The sequence below is a fragment of the Gallinula chloropus genome (genome assembly GCF_964237585.1).
Source record: "Gallinula chloropus genome assembly, chromosome: 7".
In the NCBI taxonomy this organism is placed as follows: domain Eukaryota; kingdom Metazoa; phylum Chordata; class Aves; order Gruiformes; family Rallidae; genus Gallinula; species Gallinula chloropus.
The window spans coordinates 23,089,977-23,113,694 of record NC_140092.1 but is presented as its reverse complement, the minus strand read 5'-3'; the positions used below and the strand labels follow the sequence as shown (position 1 = coordinate 23,113,694).

Below are 23,718 nucleotides of genomic sequence, written 5' to 3'. Positions count from 1 at the left end.
TAGAAATCTTACTAACTTCTATGTGACATAAGTATCTCCCCTCTGCATCTTAGCATGCAGCCTACTTTAACATTTAATACAACGTTTGGCAAGCCAAAATAGCTTGTGACAATCACCCATTACTTGCATTGCTATAGTTGCACTGGGATTCAGTAAAGTCCTTCAAATAAAGTGCTCTTCTAAGAAACATATATAGAAAAGTCTTTAATATCTATCTTACAAAGATACCTTTTATCAATAGAATTTAATGTAAATCATGTTTCAATGCACCCCCTCCTAGTTTTAGTTCTGCTTCCATTACAAATCTCATTTGAAACAAATGTAAAAACCAACCAAAGGAAACATTCTAAGCCAGTCTGAAACAACCAGGCCTAACTGTTATATTGGTTTTACTGCCAGCATTTAAGATTTTCTTCATGCCTGAATACCTGTTCACCAGAACACGATCAGATTTAGGAACAGTGTTGGAAATGGAAGAGGCTTTGGGGTTTTGCTTTGCTTTTTTAATTTTTTTTGTAAAAAACCACCACCACTAGTGTTTGTTCTTTATACTGAAATTGGAACGTTATTGTAAAGGGGGACTTAATTTTGTGAAATTTTCCAAGAAAACACTAAAGTTTTCTTCAATTGTCACTGAACCTTTTAGATAGGTAGAACATTGTTCGGACCAGCACCTTTAAGTAACTGATGTCCTGTGCAGCACTGAAATGTTTCTTCACAACTATAGTATTTTAAAAAAGCATTAGAAGTATTAATTGACTACCTGAAGAACACATGTTCTCCACAGTCATGTTGGGCAGTTACCACGTCTGTCTAATTACTGATAAAATAAGTGGAAGAGGGGTAAAGATTTCACTGTCCACTTAAATCCATTAGGAAAACACAGAGGAATTCTCATTAATCAGTCTAGATTATGAAGAATTTCAGAGCTGTGCTCAATTCAAAACTGACTTAAAGAGATGAATGGAGGCAGAGCTTCAACAAAGGATTTCTACTTGAAAACTGATTCCATCACCTCACTCAATACCTGAATTAGAATGACCTAATGCTACGGGCTAATTAAAATGTTACCACTTAATTGCAAATATACTGCCACTGAGAGCTGCCTGCAATTTGCATGTGTGTGTTTATGTGCAGTTCAAATTAAATTAAAACCTGGTCATGCAAACACATAAGAATTCTCACTGTTTATCCAAGTATTCACTGTAATTGAACAGAAGCATACCACATACAAAAGTGTTATTTTTATTTTCCTTATGAAAACCTGTGGATTTTTCCAATAAGCAGGCTTGCTTATGTCTCCTCAAAAGGAATGCATCCAAAGAATGCAATTAAAATCTGTTCAAAAAGCAGAAGATCGGGGTGTTTTACACGGCAGCAAACCCAAAGTTTCCTGCTGTAGACAGTCCCAACTAATTATTTCCTTTTTTCCTTTTCATTGCTTTCCATTCACCTTCCTGTGTAGCAAGGCTACCAAGAAGCTCTTTCACTTTTCTTTTTCTGGCTGAATCTCTGTAAAACGAACAGCAACATATAAAATTATTTCAGAAAGATTATATTAGGCAAAATAATTAAGTATAAGCAGACAATAATTAACAACTTATAAAAACCTCCCATCTCTTAAATTTCACCAACACACACTTTAAATAAAAACCTTCCACATGCTCTTAAACTAGAGAAATAAAATTTCAAAATTGAAAACACCAAACATTACCTCTATTAAAAACGTTGTTCCCAAACGGTCTGATTTTATTTAAGCTTGGCATGATCTATCACTACTGTCAGCCCTGGCACACAGCAAAGGAATAAACAGGCAGCAGAACAATCCCCAAACCAGTGTGGGAACAAAGGCTACGTTACCTCTCCATGATTTCTGAAAGCTGCTGTCTAGCCAGGAACTGGTTATCTTTCCGAATCTCGCGAATGGCTCCTTTAAGTTCACGTTTATGCCTCTGGATCAACTGCCTTCTTTCTTGCTCCTTCTTGCTGCCTCCCTGCTTTCTTCCAAACTCTAAACTGAAATGAAAATGTATGTGTAAGGGACAGAAATCCTCAACAAAAGAAAAACAATTAACTTTTCCATTTTTACAAGAAATGAGTTTTTATATGAATATTAGCTCAGTATTTTAATTCCTGTGTATCAGTTAACTTGCAGAGTAAGAAGCTGCCCAATGAACATGCCAAAAACCACTCACCAGACCTTCTGTCTGCATACCATCATCATGCAGCTGACAATCAGACATCATTTATACCTCTATCCCCAATATGTAGCCCACATTTTGAACAGAGTGAAAAAGCTGGAGTAGAAAAATTAATAATGCCTGAAGAAAGATGGACTCTCCCAAATTATAAAGTTTTTGCAGACTTTCTCTGCAGGTGAATTCTACAAAAATGTCTGATCAGTTACTTGGGAATACATGTATACAGCAAAAGAAAGCTATCCTCTAAATACCAGAAAAAAAAAGGCAAACAATTCATGCCCCTGTGGATAAGCAACACGGCCAAGTCAGTCAGTAGCCAAGGTAAGGCAAATATCTACTGGTTACCAAAACTAGTGTCATTAAAATTAACTCCAAAACAGAATACAAAAATGCACATGATCATTGGAAGCTCTATAAAAAAAAAAAGGGGGCTGGGGGAAAAAACCCAACGTGTATTTTTCTCATTGGTACTGTTGGAAGGTAGAAAGCTGCTTGGTTGGGGCAAAGAACAGTGGGGCAAGTAAGTATTCTTAAAGGAACGCTTAGTCCGACTGATTATTTATTCCGACCTGTGACACAGAGGTGAAGCATCCCTCAGTACCTTCCTATAGTTCATATGTACATTAAGTACTCACTGTTGTTCTTCAGGCTTGAATGCTTGACAGAGCATTCCATAAAGTACCTGACTAGGTAGTAACAACCTCTCTTTATCTTGAACTGTATTAATTTATTTGATCTTGATTTCCAATGTTACTTTTCCAAAGGACAATCTTTGCTCTATTTTTCAGAATTTCTACTTCCTTTTTCTTTCCTTCCTACCACCCAAGTATCTGGTCCCTTAGGATCTGTGCACAAAACCCAGCAGAAAAAGGTCATCTGTTTCATGTCTCCTTTTCCAAATCCTTCTACTTTGCTGAAAATCCTTTGCATCATGTGTTGCTTTACTTACACTTTCACAATTTTAGGTGTATACTGTTTCAATGGCACTGGCTTCCTCTTCTCACATATCAGTGGGGTATAGTGTTTTACTTTGTTCTCTAGCTCTTTCAGAGCACCGTGATACCATTCCTGAAAATGCAAATAAATTTACATTTCTAAAAGCCTATCAAAGACACTGTAATTCACAAAAAAACACAGTAAATAGAATCAACAATAGTGTTCTCCCCATATGTTCTATTGCTGGGTGAAGTAACTGCTACACATTAGGACACTGCAAACACTGAATTCCAGGCTCTATCATTTTTATACACTTTTTGAAGTCTCTTGAGATGGTATCATGTAAAGTAAGAAAGGCTTGCAGGTAGCTTCACCTAAACAGAGGAAGAAAAATGCCTTTAGTCTTGCTAACTCAAGACTCCTGCCTTTAAGGGTCGTCTTAAGAATGATTGTTCACGTTACTTATTTTGATGGAAAAAATATAGGCCATTTTGCATCATTTATGTTACAAAACCTTGTTTGCTATGGATATTTCATGATGCCTTTTTGAGGAAAGGACAATTCTGTTACATTCAAGAGATTACAAATTTGAACCTCGTTGCTATAAGAACAAAAAAATGGCCTGTTTTAGGTAAGCTAACTGACCAGGTGTATTTATCTTAGTCTTACTTACACAGTTACAAATCCTCCCTCAGCAATTTGGTACACATACTTGGTTGTACCAAAGCTGTACAGATTCATTACAAAAGTACAAGAACAACTTCTAGCAGACTACTGTTCTTACAAATTAAGTCACTTGTGGAATGTGACATTAGTACAAACTAAGTGCTATTCTATTCAGTTAGAGGGACAAGATAAGACACACAGTGAAAAAACATCTTTTCTAAACATTCTCTACTCTTTGGCTTTCCCACAAAAATCACAGTGATGTTTCTGAAGAGCTCAAAAGGCAAACACTGTTCCTTGAAAAAAAACCCCAAATCTCACTGATGTTTATACTTCTTTTTTGTTTAAAGACAGGTGAAGATCACAGTTTATGAACAAAACAATCAATTATTTCATTCTTGAGGAACAAATACCTGCATCTGTTCAGGATATTCATTCGCTGGCACGTGTTGGGTAAGCAGCACTCTGACAGGATGCATTATTTCATGGAATGATGGTAAAGTCTCATACAGAGCTGCACATTTTTTAATAAGGTCAAAACACAGGGCTAGACATGATAACCTGTTGATGCAGAAAAGCATTTAATAATTTCACTTGCAAGAACTTTAGCAGATTTTCAAATGAAATTAATTATATTTGGGAGCATTAGCAGTGTCTTAACTACTGTTAAGACTGCCTGACAGAATCAGTTACAAGGCTGTGTCTAGTTAATTCACTCTCCTACTATATGCAAATACTCATTTGTGGGAAGAAATCCATTAGTCTCCCAGTGCACAGAGCACAAAACAGTTGGCAATTCTGTAGAGTAAGAAATTCTTACACTGTTTCTAGAACTGTTCTAGTACTGGTTCTGAAGTTTTAAAACTTTTTTTTAAATGATTTTGGCTTTGGGTTTCTTTTTGAATTTCCTAACAAAGTGCTTACTTTGGCACAAGGTGAAAAATGAGCCTGAACATGGTTAGTGAACATGTTTAACTGTGGTCTTCCCTAACTTCAGTGTTTCATTACTTAAGTGACACTTTGTAACATAGTGTTTGTATGTAAATAGTTATTCGTTTCTGAAGAGATGGACAGCTCAAAGTTGTTAGGCATCTCTTCTATCAATACCTTCCTCATCAGTTCACAGTTGTACCAAAAAGAAATGAAAGGGCTGAGCACTCCAACAAGTGCTCTGTGTATCCTTCTGGCAAAGGATTAGCAATTCCACATGCTACAGGCAGTACTGTAAGAATAAAACAGAACAACTCACTACTCCTAGTTTTACTCCTGAAGGGCAATGTCACTAAGGCTACCCGACAGATGGCCTGTTTGGGCTTTTTGTTCACATTCTCTACATACCTGATATGATTTGCTTCAGTTCCGCTGGCTTCCTTTAATCTAGTCACGATACTCAATGGCAGATTTTGCTTCTGCCAACTTCCCAGATCCTTCTTATCACATACCAAAAGCAGTTCTAAATTTTTCCCCATTGGTGTAAATGGATGCACTACAGTATAGCCTAAAAAACCCAACAATAATAAACATTAAACAAGATCAATTCTAAGCATTCTTTCTAAAGGAATAAAAACTAAGAACTTCATTTTTACATTTTTAATCACACTGTCTCTCTGTGTTCAACTCTGGGGCCCCCAACTAAGAAGGACATGGATCTGTTGGAGCAAGTGCAGAGGTTGGCCATGAAGATGAGATGGCTGGACCACTTCCTGTACAAGGACAGGCTGAGAGAGTTTGGGTTCTTTAGCCTAGATAGGGCTTTCAGGACACCTTATCTAAAAGGTACTGGAGGGCTGCGATTTTACTTTTACTTACCTAAAAGGTTTTTCCTACAGGAAAGCTGGAGAGGGACTCTTTACAATGGCATGGAGTGATAGGACAAGGGTGAATGACTCTAAACTGAAAGCAAGGAGATTTAGGTATGAGGATGAAACCCTTCCTTGTGAGGATGGTGAGGCCCTGGTACAGGCTGCCCAGAGCAGCTGTGGCTGCCCCTGGGTCCCTGGCAGCGTTCAAGGCCAGGTTGGTTGGGGCTTTGGGCAACCTGGGCTAGTGCAGGGTGTCCCTGCCCATGGCAGGGGGTTGGGACTAAGTGACCTTGAATATCCCTTCCAACCCAAACCATTCTAGGACTCTATGCACAGAAAGAGAAGGCACTTATCTGCCATGATGCAGAGTTAAACTGACAGTGAGGATGATGTACTGGATGCAATTAAGAGGAAATGGCAGGACTCCCATGGAGTTACAAGTAGAAGGCTTTGACCTGAATGGTCAAGTAGCATGGTGAGTTGGAGCAGGCAGAGCCCATATTTGCAGTACCTCACTAACCCTCTCCTGTGATGTCTCAGCAGGGGCCCTCAGATACCTGATATGACGTCCCTTCCTATTCCAGCTAATTAGTTTTAAAACAAGAATAGCATGGAACACAGAATACATAAAGAGAATGTTGAAGAATCACTGTGCTTCTGATCATAATCTGATCTGTGAAATGGTACATAAAGAGCAACATGAAAGAAGCATCTGAAGAATTTCATGGTTAAGGGAGAAAACTTGCAGCCTCTGTGCTGGTTTTCCCTGCATCCTGCTACCTTGCAATAGAACTTACTTCAAAGCTTTTTTCAATCTGTAAATTAAGATTATGAACATTCTCTTGAATCTGTACATGGTTCTTCAGAGACAGGCCAGAAGGCAGTGTATTTATAATAATTCATTAGGTCTGAGACCCAAACTTCTGAGAGTTTATGATGCAGATATATACAAGATCGGGAATTAAGATATTCAAGTTTTATTATCTGCTTTAGTTGTGAGAAGATATCAGATCTCATTAACAACTCCATTAGCTAAGGCTATAAACTATGACAGTTCCTTCCCACTTCCTCTACCTCTAGCTTTTCACCTTTAAAGTAATAATTGTTTAAGTCCAATTCAGCCTATATTTCAGTCTTTTATGAAGTTGTATTCCAGTAATTTCTTCAGGTAAGAGATTTATGAATCAAGTTCACAGAATGAGTTCTAGTTGCCAATTTTACTATCAAATTTAATCCCAAGAAATACTTTGTTGCGACAACATTCAGAGAACTTGCCAGAGAACTGGATGTGTGTTCATTTTAAAATATTCTATGTTGACAGCCTAACTATCACATTTATCAATACTTCCATCATAAATACTTAAAAACATGGCTGGATACTTTGACAACATCAAAACATCAATGCTGACTGAAAAAATCTCAAAGAGAATACTATGCCTTAAATATATTGTTTATTGAGCTTTTCCTCAGCACTAACAGAAACCAACACCGTGCAAGTTTAACTAGTGATAAATCATTAACAGAATCCTAAAGGAAATTAAGAAAAAGAAGTCCACACTTGATCAATTACCACTAAATGGTTTAAAATGGTCCTTATCAGATTTTGCAGAATCCTGTATTTTAGCTGTACCAAAAACCTCTGTGTAATCTCTTAAGAATGTTTCATCTACAAAGGGGCAAATATTTTAGGTGCTGCATAACCCACCCACTCCGTAACCTCTTCCCAGCTCATAAAAGCTGAACTGTGTTCTGAGAATCCAGGGCTTAGCTCTGATGCAGCCCAGCTGTGTAACCTTGGCTCGCACTTCAGAGGAATCTGCTAAGCTGTGAGAAGCAGCTGCAAGAAAGTCTGTAGGGTACAGCCACACAGGATAAAGGTGAAACTGCAGTGGTAAGTTTCCTGAGAGAGGGATCATTAGTATCTCAAAAGATAAAACTACCAGCATGGAAAGCCATAAAAATCCTAAATTGGAATAGGATAAGATTAAAAAGAAAAGAGAGAGTAGGGAGCTCCAAGATAACCACTCAGTGCTACTGAAGATGTACTGGAATACTGGAGCAACAGAAGCTGAACCTTCCTTACCAGACATGTGACTATCTAGAGGACAGAGACTCTTAGGATATCTTATTAATCTGTTTGTCACTCTTGATATGTAAGCCTGTAGTTTGTTAGATCCCAGATGTCTCGTGAGTATGCCAGCAAATAATTCAATTTTTCACGTGAGAACATCCTGCCTGCAGTCTCTTCACGCATGCTAAGTGACACTCAGAGCGGCCCTCAGAGAGATACTAACGCATGAACTAGTTATTAGTGACTCTTAAGTCAGTAAACTTGTGAACATATCTAGAATAACTTCAAAGACAGAAATGAATCCAGAAGAAAAAGTTGAAGAAAGAGGAAGAGTGGCAAATGAAACCCATTTGCTAGCGTATGGATCAGACTGAAAAGATATTCTCACTGTTGTTTTTGCAATTATTCTGTTTACGCAGATAACATTACAGCACAGACTAACCCTGCTTGTGGAGACAACAGCCCTCTGTTACACTGAAACAAATCTATGTCAAATAAATAAAAAGGGAAAAATATCACCTCTGTGATATACTTCTCTCATTTACCTTGGTGATATGGCTGTTAGCTGAAAAGGGAGGGTATCTGCAGCATTAGCTGCTGTCTCGCTGTGAAGATACAGGGTACTCATGAGAAAGTCCACTGGGGACTGAATTTCAGAGCACAGTTCAATCACAGGCTATTTAGCACAATGTTGTGCTGCACTGGGGGCAACACGACTTTCTTTCCTTTAATTCCCACCAACACTACTAAAGGATCTAGTTGAATCAAGAATCAAGGTTGAATATGGATTACCTATAAGATGATTTTGGTCTTTTGGTTAAAAATAATAAATTCAGTGCAAATTTTTTTAATTGAAATTTAAAAGATAATCACAAATGCTAAAATTTATTAGTCATTTATTCTAATGAAACTCACCCTGGGCCTGCTTTTTTGGTAGAGATAGGTGAAGTACTCCAAGAAGAAAATTTATGAGTTCCGGTACAAATCTTCTGGAGAGAGATACATATTCCAGGAACAAACAGCATATAAATAACCCTTTAATAATATCCTGCAGTGTTGTGATGCGACACTGAAAATAAGCAGCACAAAACATCTTAATTAGAAGTCTGTACATAGCAAATACAAGATGACCCCAAAAGCAGAAATACTTGTGTGCTCATCTAAAATCTGTAAAATTGCCTCCTTTGGACTTCACATGGAAACCAAATCAGCTTTCCCTTGCCCTCGCTGAAGCATAGATGCAGAACTCAGTAGGAAGTTTGTCAGAACTGGTTTATGCCACTAGAAGGTGCTAAACCAAAACCAGTAAGTTCTTCAGACACAAACCAAGGAAATAAAGGGTTCAGAGCAACCTGGATACCTAACAGCAATAGAACAGCAAGCTGAAGATTTTCAAGACCTATAAACAGGATATTTGGATACAAAAATAAAGAACTATTTTGACTGCTCTGCAATGCATTAAGTACGTTTTAAAGGAAAACAAATACTGCCAATTTTTAAGCATCTTTCTTTAGTAGCAACAAATGCAGCATGTGGAAGATAAATCACTAGTGAATTTTCAGACTGTATGCATAGGACTGACACAACAGACTGAAATTTGCCATATAAAGAATTCTTGTGTGACAGCTTGAAAAAAATTATTAGCTGTGGCTTTGTTATACTCTTCACTTTTTCCTTCCAATTACTACCTGTGACTGTACCAAACACACAGGTGCCTTTTCAGTAGATTTCCAATATATACATTAATACTAACAAAGATCTCCCGAGTCCTAGGAAGAAACAAGGAAATTAAGTTGCATACTGAGATACAACATCACAGACATACCTTAGTAAGCAGCTGACTCATGTATATAAATGCAGGTGTTACGACTGGATGCCAGAAGTCAGAAGTTGGAAACAGCAGAGACGTAATTTTCAAATAAATAAGCTGACAGCACATAAAACACAAGTAAGGCAAAATATATTAAGACATTATTCCCAGGATCTTAGCTTTACACATATATAACTGATGAATAGCTGCCAAGTAGTAGTCTAAAAACATGACAATATACATAACTTTTAGGAGTCTGATACAATACATGACCTACTTATTGAGATGACTAAGTTACATGAGGAAATGGAATATCCATTATAGGTCTAAAATTGCCTTAATTCAACAAGGCAGCTGAAAGAACAACCAAGCAGGAAGTATGCCCCCCAACCCCACTTACTCTGTTAGAAACCCCAACCCCCTTCAGACCACCACAGTCACATACTCTCACACCCCAAACAAATGAGCAGTCATTAGGTGACCAGGATCCACAGGCCCTAGCACACATCAACAAGTAACAGTTGCAGCCAAAAGAACTACACAGTGCTTAGCCACACTTTTACTGAAGGGGACTTGTTCAGAGGTACAAGTGATCTGGTGTGAAGACCCTAAGGATGTTAAGCATCAGTTGCAAAGTAATTGTGAAAATTATCTAGTATTTGCAGAGTAAGCTAGATGCAAGTCAAGTTTTATTGTTTCAGCTGCTTCCCTCTATGTAAACAAACATTCTGCTGAACTGTTTTGGTTACTAAATACCACAATCCAAATTTGAAGGTTCAGTTAACTACAGGCACATATAAGGTCTAAACAACATAACAAGTGCTTTGGGAATAGGCGAGTGATAAAATTCCACCCCAAAAAGACAGTGATGACTTGACACCTGGAAAAGTTTACAGAAGGTGAAGAAAGTCAGAAGTGTGATTGGTGTCATAAGGATGGCACTGACAAAATAAAAATAGAAGTTAAAAGCTCTCTACAATACATTTCCTTTTGATTCAGGATTCTTCGAGTCATTAATGTAGCAAGTACTAAGAAATGTTGTATTTTTATATCCATATATTTCATTGTTATTTTTGTTAACCTAGGAGACAGCGCGCTACTTTTCAGACATCTGCACTTAACACAGTTAAAGACATCAGGACATAGCTGACAATATTACTTCTTAGAAGTCTGTTTCTCAGGAATTTTGTTGTGGGGCTTTTGATTTTGAGATGTAAAAATCCTATGTAATGTCACCTCTCATTTACTGGCATTCCTGATCAGAAAGAGGAGGAGATGTTCCTAGCAGTGTGCGGTCATTACCGTGTCTAAACCTGGGAACGGTGCACGGCCTTTGACTTCAATTGCTTCTTCCATATCATGTGCAGCGTCTCGAAGGATAAACTTAATACTGTCACTGGCTGCCTCAGGAAACATCTGGCAAAGATTATACAATGGCCTATTAACAAGAAATGTTAAGTCATTATCAAGTTACACCACTGATGTTAACAAAAAACCTGATTTTTAAGCACCTGTAGGAAGATTTCTTGTGTTCCAACTACATTGTAACACAAAAAGATTCCTTGGAAAAATTAAGTCTTTTTTAGGAATAGCCACCCAGCATTATTATTGTAATACTCTCAGCTTACAGAGTCATGTATTTGTCATTGAGCCTTATCTTTGATTTGATGGTCTCTAAAACTTAAATGAGAATTAAAAACTTTAAAATACACTCCCAACTCATCTGCTATGATTAAAACATATCCTTCTGAATCTCCTAACTACATTTTACTGCACTGAGATATGGGGCCCATACTGGGCAGCCCACTACCCTAAGTGCTCTTCAATGTTGAATAACATGTGAGCAAAATTATTACTTAAAACAAGAAAAAAAATACTCCCACAAAGTTAGATCAGCTCCTGACGTATGGCTAATGACTACAGGGAGATAGTGTCAGGAGTCTGCATTTGTTTGGTCGATTTTGTTCCCAGTATTTTCAGGTGGAAGTGCCTGCAGTAATACTAATAAATCCTAGTTTTAAACGGGATCAAAACCTGTTCACACTTTTTTACAGAGCCCCAGCATGTGCAACAGCATCAACAGGCCAGTGCTCTCACTGACAAATACAGCAGAGAAACAAATGCTTAAGCTGCACATAACAGTTTTTTTTTTAACTTATTTACTTTAGTATGAAATAAAAAAAAACTTACTGACAACCATAGAGAAATTACTGAAAGCAAGCTGTCTAGTCTGAAAAGTCAAGATAGAAATCACAGACTAATTTTGATTCAAATGGGCTTTTGGACATCATGTGATGCAACCCCCAGCTCAAAGCACGGTTAACTTCAAAGCTGGATCAGGCTATTTGTGGCTTTTTTGTCTGTCTTCAAGGGGGAGATCCCACACCCTCTCTGGGAAATTTGTTTTAATGTTCTACACTTTTGCTTTTAAGATTTTTTTCCTTATATCTAATTGGAATTTCCCTTGCTGTAGCCTGTGCCCACTGACTCTCAGCCTTTGCTGTGCACCTCAGGCAAATTTGGCTCTCTTGCCACTGGAACTGCCTGTCAGGTATTTGAAGCCAACAATACCAATTTGATAACTTCCTGTAAAGTGTTTACTTGGAACTTTTGCATGAGTTTCCATAACGCTTTTTAATTCCATTTTCATCTAGTTCCCTGAATGAAATCACAGAGTGGAAGCCCTTGGAATAAACAAGGATTGCAAAGGGAATGGCACAGTGCCATTGCAAAGCTTAAAATCAGCAGTCTATACTTCATATACAGAAGTTTGCATGCATACAGGGCATTGTGTGTCAGCTACCCACAAAAAGCATTTTGCAGATCAAATATTAGATTTTAACGTTTTGAGAATGTTAAAATAATACAATTAGTAACTCAAGCAATACATGATACAAGGTTAAAATACTATAGAGATGCAGAGTGACCAGTTGCTTACAATTCCTAAAGAACTATTTGAAACAAACAATATGCTAAATGTTTTAGATAGGTAGTTTTTCTCTTTAAATCACAAAGGAGACAAGATCTTAGGATTTATTACTTACAGGACCAATTTGTCAATTGTTCTGAGCTCTGGTAAATCCAGAGTTGCTAACTCTCCGATATACTCCAAAAGGAAGCCAAACAGTTTCTGCAAGAAGCAAAGTATGTTAAAATGATTCCTTCATTCTACATATTCTTAAGCTGCATGGAACAGCGGCAATACAGAAGCTAGAGAACAAAGAATAGCGTGTTGATTCTACTGCTATTCTTAACATAGAAGCATCTATACTGCTCCCTGAATACTTACTAAAACTTACACTGGAATTCAAAGTTAATTTTAAGTTTAAAACAAAACCCCCATACTTCCAACTTTGCTTTGTTTCCCGCTGCAAGGCTTGGGTGATTGCACTTCTGAATTCTCTCCAGTATAGTAAGCTGTTGTTCTATTGTTCTTCCAGCCAATAAAGACTTCAATGTATCATAGGACTCAGGAGCTAGAAAGTAGAAATTGAAAAAATCTCAAACTTAATAGATTTCATTGAAGTGAACAGCGAACAAATTTCTAGTTTGAAAATGTTATTTTGCAGAAAAAAATATATACGACTTTTAAATAATCACATTTTAAACACTAATAACATATCAGCATATATATAATAAATGAACTTGTCAGAAAATAATGTAAATATTTTTCAGCAGTGAACATTCACTTTATCCTGTATTTGCTACCTAAGCTGAGCACAACTATGTCAACATACAAAAAGCAGAATTACACAGTCAACCACAAATTACCATAAGACAATTAACTCTATAGTCAATTCATATCTAACTAGCTTCTGTATGAAGGATATTAAGAACAGGAAGAATCTTGCCACTGAGAGAAAATAGTGACTAAAGAAATATCCTGGCATATGTTTTGTCCTTTGCACAAGTCCACATGTTAGAAAACATTCTAACTAGTTAAATTTGAGTAACCTTAATGCTACTGTTCTCTGGTTAAAAAACCTAAGTGCAATTTAAAAGGCTTTGAGTAAAGGTATCTCCTTTTGATAGGAAAATGCAAGCACTTAAGGAAGTTGTTTGAAAGATTGTTTAATATTGTGACAGATATTTTTGTTAAAGAAATCCACACTAGCACAATAGTGAGATCCATTATGTACTTAAGTGTTATACAAAACACTTGAAATGTGCCACCTCCTTCTTCCATGGCAAAAATGCAAAGCAGAGTCAAACTGAGCGTCTTGATTTAACAATACCATAATATGACATCACAGGGATTAAGCCTTCATTAAGCCTCTCCAAGCATCTTCCCTGACAAAACTGCCAGCTGAAACACTTATTTTCTCATTTAAGTATAGATAATAGAATACTATCCTGGCTTCCCCTGTGCAAAACACTAGTATAATGGACTGGAGGGGTTGGTGGCCTTCAGAAAGGAGTACAGATCTTCCCAGATCCTACTGGATCTACAGTAATTATCTTTCAATTCTAAGGCTACTCAGAGAAGAAACAGCTCTGGGATGAATCAGATCTGGTTCCCACTGCTCATAACATGATTAAGGCTGATTACTAAAAACAGTAGTTACTGGATACTCTTGGAATAGAGGATGATAACTATGAGGCAAAACTTCAGGGATGAACAGGAATACACAAGATTCTACAAGGCAGAGAATGAGACCAGTTATAAAGTCCCTGGAGACAACAAGGATCTCTGTATTAGTTCTTTGCTTACCAGCAAATGTATAGGGAAGCTCTGATTTGTCAGCTTCCATATTCAGATCTATCTCCTTCACATTTGCAGACTTATTTTCATTTATCTCTTGTTTCTTCTGTTCTTTCTTCCCTGCAGCTTCTTCTTCACTCTCAAGGTCAGATTCAAGATCTGAGTGGCTATCTGGAGCAATATCCTCATCTTCATTAGCAGATTCCTCCTCACTTTCTTCTTCATTCGCATCTTCCGTCTCCCCTTCTTCCTCATCTTTTTCTTCTTCCTCTTCATTTTCAATATTCATTTTTCCATCCTGTCAGTAGGGAAAAATAAGCCAGTTAAAATACTGATTGACAGCACTCCACCAGAATCACCATGTAAAGCTATTGCTAAACACACATAAACAGGATCTGAGCCTTAGTATCCTGCCCACGCAGCGAATGGCAATAGTGCTGGCCAAGAAGGGATTTTAAGAAGAACATGCACACAAATATAATAGTAGGTTTTTACCAAGCAGCTGGGAGAAACTGTAATAGAGGTGGTATAGGAGGAATAAAAGAACCCACACAAATGAAAAATCTACTAGCAGATGACATGAAAAAAACCCCAAAACCAGCATCACTTACAGAAGCATTCTTCATTTAGAAAAATATCCTTCTATGTATTAAAATAGTGTATCAGACAAATATTTGTTCCCATCCTGATTTTACTAATCATCGGTTTAAATTCACATACACAATTAGCATTCTCCCCTTCAAGGACAACAGCAGTTCCCTCACTACTTATATGTAAGAGGATGAGATCAGTATGAGTATGTGCACATGTGCACCATGGTCAGGGTGACTCATTACCATCAGCTTTAAGATTATATTTCTCTGCCCCTTTAATCAAAGCTACTTCATAGGGGAAGGCTTCTTCCAGAAACCCATTCATCCTCAGGCTAAAATTGTGTGGAAGCTGTATCAAATACAGCAGAAATAAAGAAAACTACTAAAAGGGCTAAAGCCTTCTCTTCAGCCCAGTAGGGTAACAGCACAGAAGGCTACTATAATAGCAGAAGTACAGTCAGTAGATTGAGGGAAGCAACTAATCCCCTCTGTTCAATTCTTGCAAGACCATATAGAACACAGCATCCAGTTTTGGTCCTTCAAATACAATAGACACCTATAAACTGCAGCAAGTTCACCATAAAGCCACAAAGACTGTCAGGGAGCTGGGGCACCTGCCCTATGAGGAGGGGCAGATCTGTGCTTCTTCAGCTTGGATGAAATAACCACCTTTCCATACCAACACAGGAGACCACTGAGAAGGCAGAGCAACCCTCTGCTCATCACAGGCCACAGCAGGCAAATCAGAAGGAACAGGCTTCTAAGTTGGAACAAGATGTTTTCAGACATCAAATGATACGAAGACTAACTTTTTCATGGTATGGACAGTCAGTGGGATAGACTGCCCAGAGAAATACACAGCCTACATTCTGGGAGATTTTCCAGTAACAGACTGGATAAAGCCCTGAGCAAACTAGTGATTTCATAGTTAACACTGCTTTCAGCAGGAAATTGGACTAGAGTGCTTCACAGAGGTCACTTCCAAACTGATTTTCCTATCCTCTTCTCAGAGCTCTCAAAATTCTGAAATTTAAAGCCTTACCTTGTAAGACAATAAACATCTGTCATCTTTATCCAGGATAAAGCCATCAGCTAGATCATCAGCAGAGATGTGGCTGGGTTTCTTTTTAGTTTCCTGCTCATCTATTCCACGCATTCGACGTAGTCGATCTGCCTGTGTTTCAGAAGAAATACCACACACACAATGTGAGCCATCTAGATCAATCAGGTTACTACAACAGAACAGAAGATCCCTCAAATACTACAGCTAAGAAAATCAAAGGAAAAAAGTTAATTAAGATTCTAAACAAGATGATAAAAAGGAAAAAGTAGCAACTTGAGACATCATGGGCAAAAGCTGATGATACCTTATTTCCTGTAGTGAGTGCAATCTAGAAAGAGCACACAATCAATCAGATTAGCTTACTTTGAAGCATTAAAACTGGTTTACCAGAAACATTATGTGCTCTCATTTTAAAATGCATCTGGTTTGCTTGTATGACAATGCATTGTTACTAGAAAGGTAAGCTTCTAAAGCATTTTATGATTCTGCAGTGTTGATCTGCTTACATGTAACAAGTCTGTAGTAAACACAATCGTACCTTAAGATCTTTAAGACTTACTAAGTTTGTAACTAGACTCCATGGACAGTATCTGAACCCGTAACTTACAGAACTATTTCCATCTGGATAACCAGATAGAATGTGCAGCAAACATAGTGACAAGAATAGAAGTAAAAAAAAAAAAAAAAAGAATCCTTCTGTCTTTTCTGCTATTAACTACGGGGCCGTTCTGAGGTCACCTGAAGGTACTGAATCCCCACAGTTCTAAATGCATCCCTCATGCCCAAATAAAAAGAACAAAAAGGGGGAAAAAAAGCAAAACAAAACAAACCAGAGAAACATTTACTAAATTATTCAATCTTTCCATAAGACTCAGAGCTCATGTAACAGGAACAGCATGCAACATTTCCCAAGAGAAGTTTATTCCTCTGCAAAGCAAAGCTATACATGCATACTACTGCTGAAAGACTCTTAAAACACCAGAACAACAAATGACTGCCAGTGTATTAATTCAACTGCTGCGCAACAAGATACAGCACCTCTCAATTCTGAATAATTTAAAACATGTAAAGGCAATCCAAAGAGATACTACCTTTATATTGAAGAAAGATATTCATAAACCTCACTAGTCACGTACTAAGCCTGTTTTTTGTTGCAGTATCAGATCACAAACAAAACACAAACAGAAGATTTCCTGCATTCACCCTCTGACGAATTGCAGTTAAGTACAGCCACTTTCAATGTAAGGTCAAGCAACAGCATGTTAGTGGTCACTCCCAAAAGACAAGCCACAAAACAATCTAAAACCATAAATGGTATACCTCCAGCTTCTGGAGTCGCGCCTGCTCCTCTTTTGCCAATTCTTCTTCTGTCTTCATCCTTTCTGAAGGTTTTGCTTTCATCTCAAATCCAAGTTCTCGAACAATCATATCATATTCATCAGGCTAAAGAAATATTTATATAATTGTTTATTATCTTAAGTTTTATTATTCTGCTCTGCAGCCACTCCTCTGCCAGACTAGCAGCAAAGAAATAAGACTGTTAAGATATAAGGAAAAGACTGCTTCCCAAGAAAGCTGCAAGAACATTGAACTCAGTATTAAGGAGTGGAATGAAGTAATACTTTTTATTAATAAAAAGTTCCCCTGAAACTCCCTGTCCCCCCTCCCAGTCAAGTTACTACTTGTTTCTCAGTTGTAAGTAAACCAGTTGTCTTTTAAGTTACTGATTGAAGAAATATTAATAAAATACTGTTTTCTAAAAAAGCAGGTTAAATTACTGAGTGTGTAGTTTACATTTCATTCTGTACTGTCAGAAACAAGCTAAGTCTTTGTTATCTTACATGCCTGCCTTAAAGAAAACAAAAAGTGATGCCAATACTCAGTGAGTTTAAGCAGCATACTTGGGAGAACAATCACTAGCAGAGATTACACTGGACTTGCAAATAGTCTTCTTGTTACTTGTTTAAGTCGCTGAACTATACAGCTTCTTTAAAATTCAATCCTAGGAACTTCTCTTGCACAGTTAGATTTTTTCTCAGTTCAATGATAATGTTATTGAGCATTACTAATGCACACTTTGGATCCTTGATAATTCTTAAACTGGATCCACACATATGAAATGAGGGCATCTAATCTTCCTTTTCAGCAAATTATGACCAAATTTTTGTCTCGGATAACACATTACCAACATACTAGAGTATTTGGTATATTCTGAAACCAAAAATCAAGACATCAAAAGATGAACTTATGATCCAGTTTCTTCTGTTATTTGAAACCAGCATTAACAGAAGATGAGCTCAGTTTCTTCTTTTAAAAACTGAATTCTAGTGCCAAGCAATAAACGGAAATTCACAGTATTTTCATTCCCCTTTTGTGGAGACAATATCAAACTTACAGTAAGGAAGTGTTTGTGATGTCATATAAATGTTGTTTTATCCAAGGAATACTGCAAAGGCATTCAAACTAAGTCAGTGTTCTCAACAATTTTAGTTCTTCAAGAAAATATATGTCATAAAAACAAGCTGTAGCCAACAGTGTTGTTTAACCTGCAACCTTTCTCAAATTTGGTAACTAATGAAAACCAATATATAATTAAAATCAGATAAATCATATAAGGCCCTATTATCCTATCATTAAACTGTCCTAAAACTGTAGCATTCCTTCGATGTGAATAGCAGGGAACATTTTATTTTACAATACATTTTGCCTTATGCTTCAGTCACTACAAATCAAAAGTTGTCACAAGCTATTAGAACAGAGGAGCAGTCTAGCCAAAACCTTACCTTGGGTTTTTCTACTTCTTTGTCCTTTTTCTCTGACTTAGGGGTTTTGTGGACAATAAGGGTTTGGATTTCCTTCCAGTCTTTGTCAAGTTTTTCTGTGAGTTCTAGTGCATTTTCTCTACGAGTTTGCCTCTCTTGCTAGAGAAAAAAAACCCACCAAACAAAACCAGCAGTTATGTTCAAATGAACATGACATAGCATTCACAACTTAAAACAAAACACTCTCTTTAGCAAATGAGTAATTTGACATATTTAACATTTTAGAAGTGTAACATTCTTGTGGAAGAGGAAGTAGAGAGTTATGCTGAATGGCACAAGGGATACATACAGAAAACAAGTGCAGAAGGGGAGATCTGCGGATACAAAAGAATGGGATATCCAAGGCATATCCTAAAACGCGTACACAGCCAGACAGACTTTATTGAAGGAGCCTGGACACTTCTAGACAGCCATCTCCTTTGTTTGCTATGCTACTACTACTTTATTCTGCAAAGACAGGAATTGTGACAGTTTCTTAGTCAAGCTCATTTATACTTCAATGCTAAAAGCTCACCTTTTCTTGCTTAGATTTGGCTATCATCTCTTCTATGAGTTCCTTCCTAGATTTAGGTTTCTCCTCCTCTTCATCTTGCTGCCCACTTGATGCTTTCTTACGAAGGAGGCCTCCACCCCCTCCAAAGTGAGCAGCAGTTAATTCAGCTAGAAGAAAAAAAGCAGTAGATAGTGGCTCGTTTTCAAATCCACACATGAGTACTGGAGTGCCACTGCTGAGACAGTATCCCCCTGTTCTTTGAGAATGGGAGCAATTACAACTACTCAATCATTCATGTACTATTTCCATCACTATGGGAATGGCCATACCAAAAGAAACTGATGCGAGACACATGAATTTATGCTGACAAACTTTCTGTACAAGGTAGGAATGTGTTTCCTCAGTATTTTAACTAGCATTTTGATGCAGAGATGCAAGAAAGCAACCACTTCAGATTCCATCCAGAGGGTTTAAAGTACAGGTACCTATGTATGCTGAAAAGCCCGCAGATTAAACAAGCTTGCCAGGTAGGTAGTTCCAATTTAACATTTGCAAAGATCCAGAAATCTGTTCTGTGTGTAGCTGGGAAGTAATCAACTCTGGTTTAAACATCACAGTGTTCCTCACTGGAAGAGTACTGAACAAGCACCAACAGTAAAACCAGCAGTGGGATATACCTGACATGTCTTACCTGACAACGTTCCCCTCTCTTCTGTGTCACTGTCACTATCAACAATGTCATTTAGTTTTTCAATTTCTGCCAAAGATTGGCCATAATGAGTCAACTCCTCATCTTCATTAAGATTATAGATATTCTTCTTCCCAAAATTTTGCTAAGAACAGTAAAGCAAACCAATTAAACAACAGAAGATTTTTAGACCAAAGTCAACAAAGTAATAAAGCCTGTATTTTTAATCCTAGTTGAGGGGTATTCTGCTGGAACAGAACACAGGAATAAGAGCCCTAAGAGACCATACTTTTGTTCAAATACATTAAACCTTAAGTGAAGGAGTATGATGTCTCTTACACAAATGTACAAATCGAGTAACTCCGAAAAGCTTAAATTTTATCTATATATCAGTAATATCAATTCTTAATTACTACTTTTTGTGCCTTATGAAACAGACTATAAGCAAGACAAATTATCAGTAGAATATGATATTATGCAACTCAATTCTGGAGTATGACAAGGCAGAAACAGGACTGCATGTACAATTCACATTAGAGAATAACAGCAGGTTACAGAGTTTCTCTAGTCTGCAAATGAAACTGCTGCTGCTGCTCAACAGCTGTACCAGATTATTAAAGTGTACATGATGGTGGTTGCCTTTTTCTAATTAATTCCCCAACCATAGTAGTCCAAGCAGTCAAAGAACACCACTCAATCAATGAATCTGCTTGGCTGCATGTTAGTGTTAGTAAAGCTTCTGCTTCAAATAGTTGTCTTGCAAAACCAGAAAGTTTTCATGAGGAACACTGAATTCCCACCAAAACCCTTACTTCTTCATAAAAATTCCAAGCAACTCCCATTTAAGGGAGATGCTCCCAACCAAAAAGGCAATGTATTTTTTGTGGTCGGTTTGGTTTTTTTTGAGGGAGGAGTGTTGACTTTTTTTTAAAATTCCTATACTTTACCTGTCTTTCCAGTGTGAATCGTCTGATCATCTTTTCCTCTGGACTTATTTTGGTGTTATATTCACCAAAACGTTTGTCTTTAAACACATTTGACTTCTCCCTTTCTTTATATTCTTTCAGTAATGTTTGGGTACGCTAGAAGGGAAGAAAACAAAAGAGAAAAAAAGAGAGATCAAATTAAAATCCAAAGAGAGTAACTACTTAGAAAGCAAAGGCAAAAAAAGGCTCCATGGTATCCTGGTGATATAATCTAATTTATCAGATTGCAATCAAAGAAGGAAAAATTAACAAAAAATAGGAAGCTTATAGAACATATTCAGAGTTTTTAAATTCTCTTATAAGCTGGCCATACTAAGGTAAAATGTGGTCCGCTGTATCTCACTCTTACTTTATTGCCTAAAAGCTCTGCATTGCCACTGAAGAATCCTCATCTGTCTGAAGCTTAGTATACATGAATCAACAACAGCAAAAAAGCTCCAGTCAGCTGAATCTCTTTTGATCTTGTCATTTAAGACTTGAAAACCCCCCAAGTGGGTACATATATCTATCTCTGCTTAACTGTTGAGGACAGGGAAGTTATGCATCAAAGGACTAAAAAGAAGTTTAGCAGACCTGTATGGTGTAGCATGTGCTGTACTTACAGTACAGGTAAGGAGACAGGTTTACTTTTCAGTGCTGGCGATCTGATTAATGACAAGTATCTGATTTACCTTACTATTAAATAAAGCCCAAAGACTAAGCTAAAAAAGCTAAAGGAGGGAAGGTTTAGACTAGATATGATGGGGAAGTTTTTTACAGAGAGAGTGGTGAGGGGCTGGAACAGGCTGCCCAAAGAGTTGGTAGATGCCCCGTCCCTGGAGGTGTTCAAGACCAGGTTGGCTGGGGCCCTGGGCAGCCTTGTGTAGCTCCAGGCCTGGAGGTTGGTGTCCCTGCCTGTGGCAGGGGTTGGAGCTCTGTGCTCTTTGGGGTCCCCTCCATCCCAGACCAGTCTGGGATTCTATAACCTTAAAATGTGATATTAAAAACATCTATAACATTTTCTAATATCTTGACAAATAGTAACGAAGACTTAAAACTAATTTATAATTTTATGCTGAAAATAGTACATAGTTACTAAAGGAAGAAAACAATAGCTGCATTTAGGCTAGGAAAAAAATAATACATGTTTATTTGCAGCACATTAACTGAATCTTATGAGAAGCACCATTGCTACTGATATTAACAAGAATTCACAAACTGCTGCAGGGCTGTTTCCTCCATAGGCCTCTGCAGCCTCATTAAGATTTTTCTAATTTTCAGGCACCACTGTAACTGACACCAGAACTCAGGTTTTGTCTATAACCCTGCCAATTCTATCTTGTATTTACTTGTGTCACAGTATATGTAAATTATGCACAGCTTAAGAGACTTCAGAGTTCATGCACCATGTTTAATCCCTTGGGCACTGATAAGTATGTTCATTTATCAGTTATTTGATGTGTACTCTTCTTGATAAAAAAAGATATTTAATGCATCAGCTCTCAGAAAGCATACAAAATAAAATATCCATTTCCTTTTGCTGCACTACTTTAAAAAGATGTTCTCTTTTTAGTAAGTGCTTTAAATTCTGTTTGATAACAGACTAAAATTATCAGAGAGAATCCTGGGATATATTTTCAAATTATGGGTTTTTTTCAGCTTTCACAGAATCTACAGAGGTTTCAACTTCTTCCCTGGTTTGTTTGAAGGGACAGATCATAAAAAAAAACCCAGTGCTTCACTCAAGGATAGGGCAGGTTGCTGTAATCCCAGATCAACATTCTCCCTTACACTTTATGGATTTTGGGCAGGTAGCTCATGATGAAAGAAAATCAGGTATAAGGGTGAAAGAGAAAAGGTTTACTCAGTTCTTAAGTTGCATGGTCATTCTGTGAGGACAGATCATTCATCCCAACACAGAAATCAACCATTTAACCACAAATCATCTGCATGTTCTCCAAATCAATAGTAATTTCTTTATGCCTATACTTTTCTTACTACATCCAGACCTTAGTGCCCTTTCAAGCCTTCACTATCACAGCAAGCTTAACACCCTGCAATGGCCAAAAATAACCAACACCATCAACGCTGACAGCAACCTGCACTCTGGTCCACTATTCTCTTGTCAGTAACATGCGCCACTGTATTCTGGACTTGGGTAATTTGGAGAGTGTAATTCCCCCACGTGCAGTACGGGAGATCTGCACCACAGAACCCTGCAGACCGCACTGGAAGGAGACATTTTCAGCATGCTCACCATCACCAGCTATGGTGCTGTGCAAGGTGACGTGCCACCCTTCCTGGGCACAACAGAGCTCGCCTCTTACCTCACCTGACACAGCTCCAGGCTTATTTGTCCACCGCAGCTACAGGTACCATTTTTTTCCACCGAACTTCTGACGTTCTCTTACCTTTTTGATGGCCTTGGACCGCGAGACACCAGGCAGCCCCACGTCATTCTTGGTCTTCCTCCCCAAGATGTCAAACTTCTGCCTGTTGACCTTCACCTCAAAGGGGTTGCTCTTAACCACGGCCATAGCGGACTTCACAGGGCCCCTGCCTGCGGAGGGCGCCGAGGCCTTTCGCTTCCGCTTACCCGCCTTCCCCATTTGTGGTCTGGCCGCTGCGTGCGGGGAGCTCGGTACTCACTCAGCGTGCGGGGGGGTGGGGGGGGGCAGAGCTAGAGGTGCAAACAGGCCGGACAAAATGGCGCCCAGGAGGTTCAAAACCCCCACCCCGAGCAACTCCTCGGGCCCTACCCCTGCCCCCCGGCGCGGTGCCAAGTCGCGCGAAACCCCCTCCCAAACGCTGTGAGAACCAGAGGCGGGCGCAGAGCGCAGCAGAAGAGAGAGGAGAACCGCTAACCGCGCTGCCCGCACGCCGCCGTGCCCCGGCGCTACCACACG

At 38.2% G+C, this 23,718-nt stretch overlaps 1 protein-coding gene across 1 annotated transcript; it reads right to left on the bottom strand.

Annotated features, from left to right (window-relative positions):
- Positions 1 to 1,109: 1,109 nt before the first annotated feature.
- On the bottom strand, positions 1,110 to 23,421 carry NOP14 (NOP14 nucleolar protein; the record flags this gene model as incomplete). Its single annotated transcript, XM_084266908.1, has 18 exons — positions 1,110 to 1,512; positions 1,861 to 2,016; positions 3,151 to 3,269; positions 4,217 to 4,364; positions 5,142 to 5,301; positions 8,592 to 8,745; positions 9,502 to 9,603; positions 10,789 to 10,924; positions 12,531 to 12,616; positions 12,832 to 12,962; positions 14,198 to 14,486; positions 15,824 to 15,955; positions 17,165 to 17,287; positions 18,628 to 18,765; positions 19,181 to 19,326; positions 19,851 to 19,992; positions 20,795 to 20,929; positions 23,224 to 23,421. 18 exons carry the CDS (start codon positions 23,419 to 23,421, stop codon positions 1,413 to 1,415), a joined length of 2,595 nt encoding a protein of 864 aa, XP_084123034.1. The 3' UTR covers positions 1,110 to 1,412.
- Between the last annotated feature and the right edge of the window lie 297 nt (positions 23,422 to 23,718).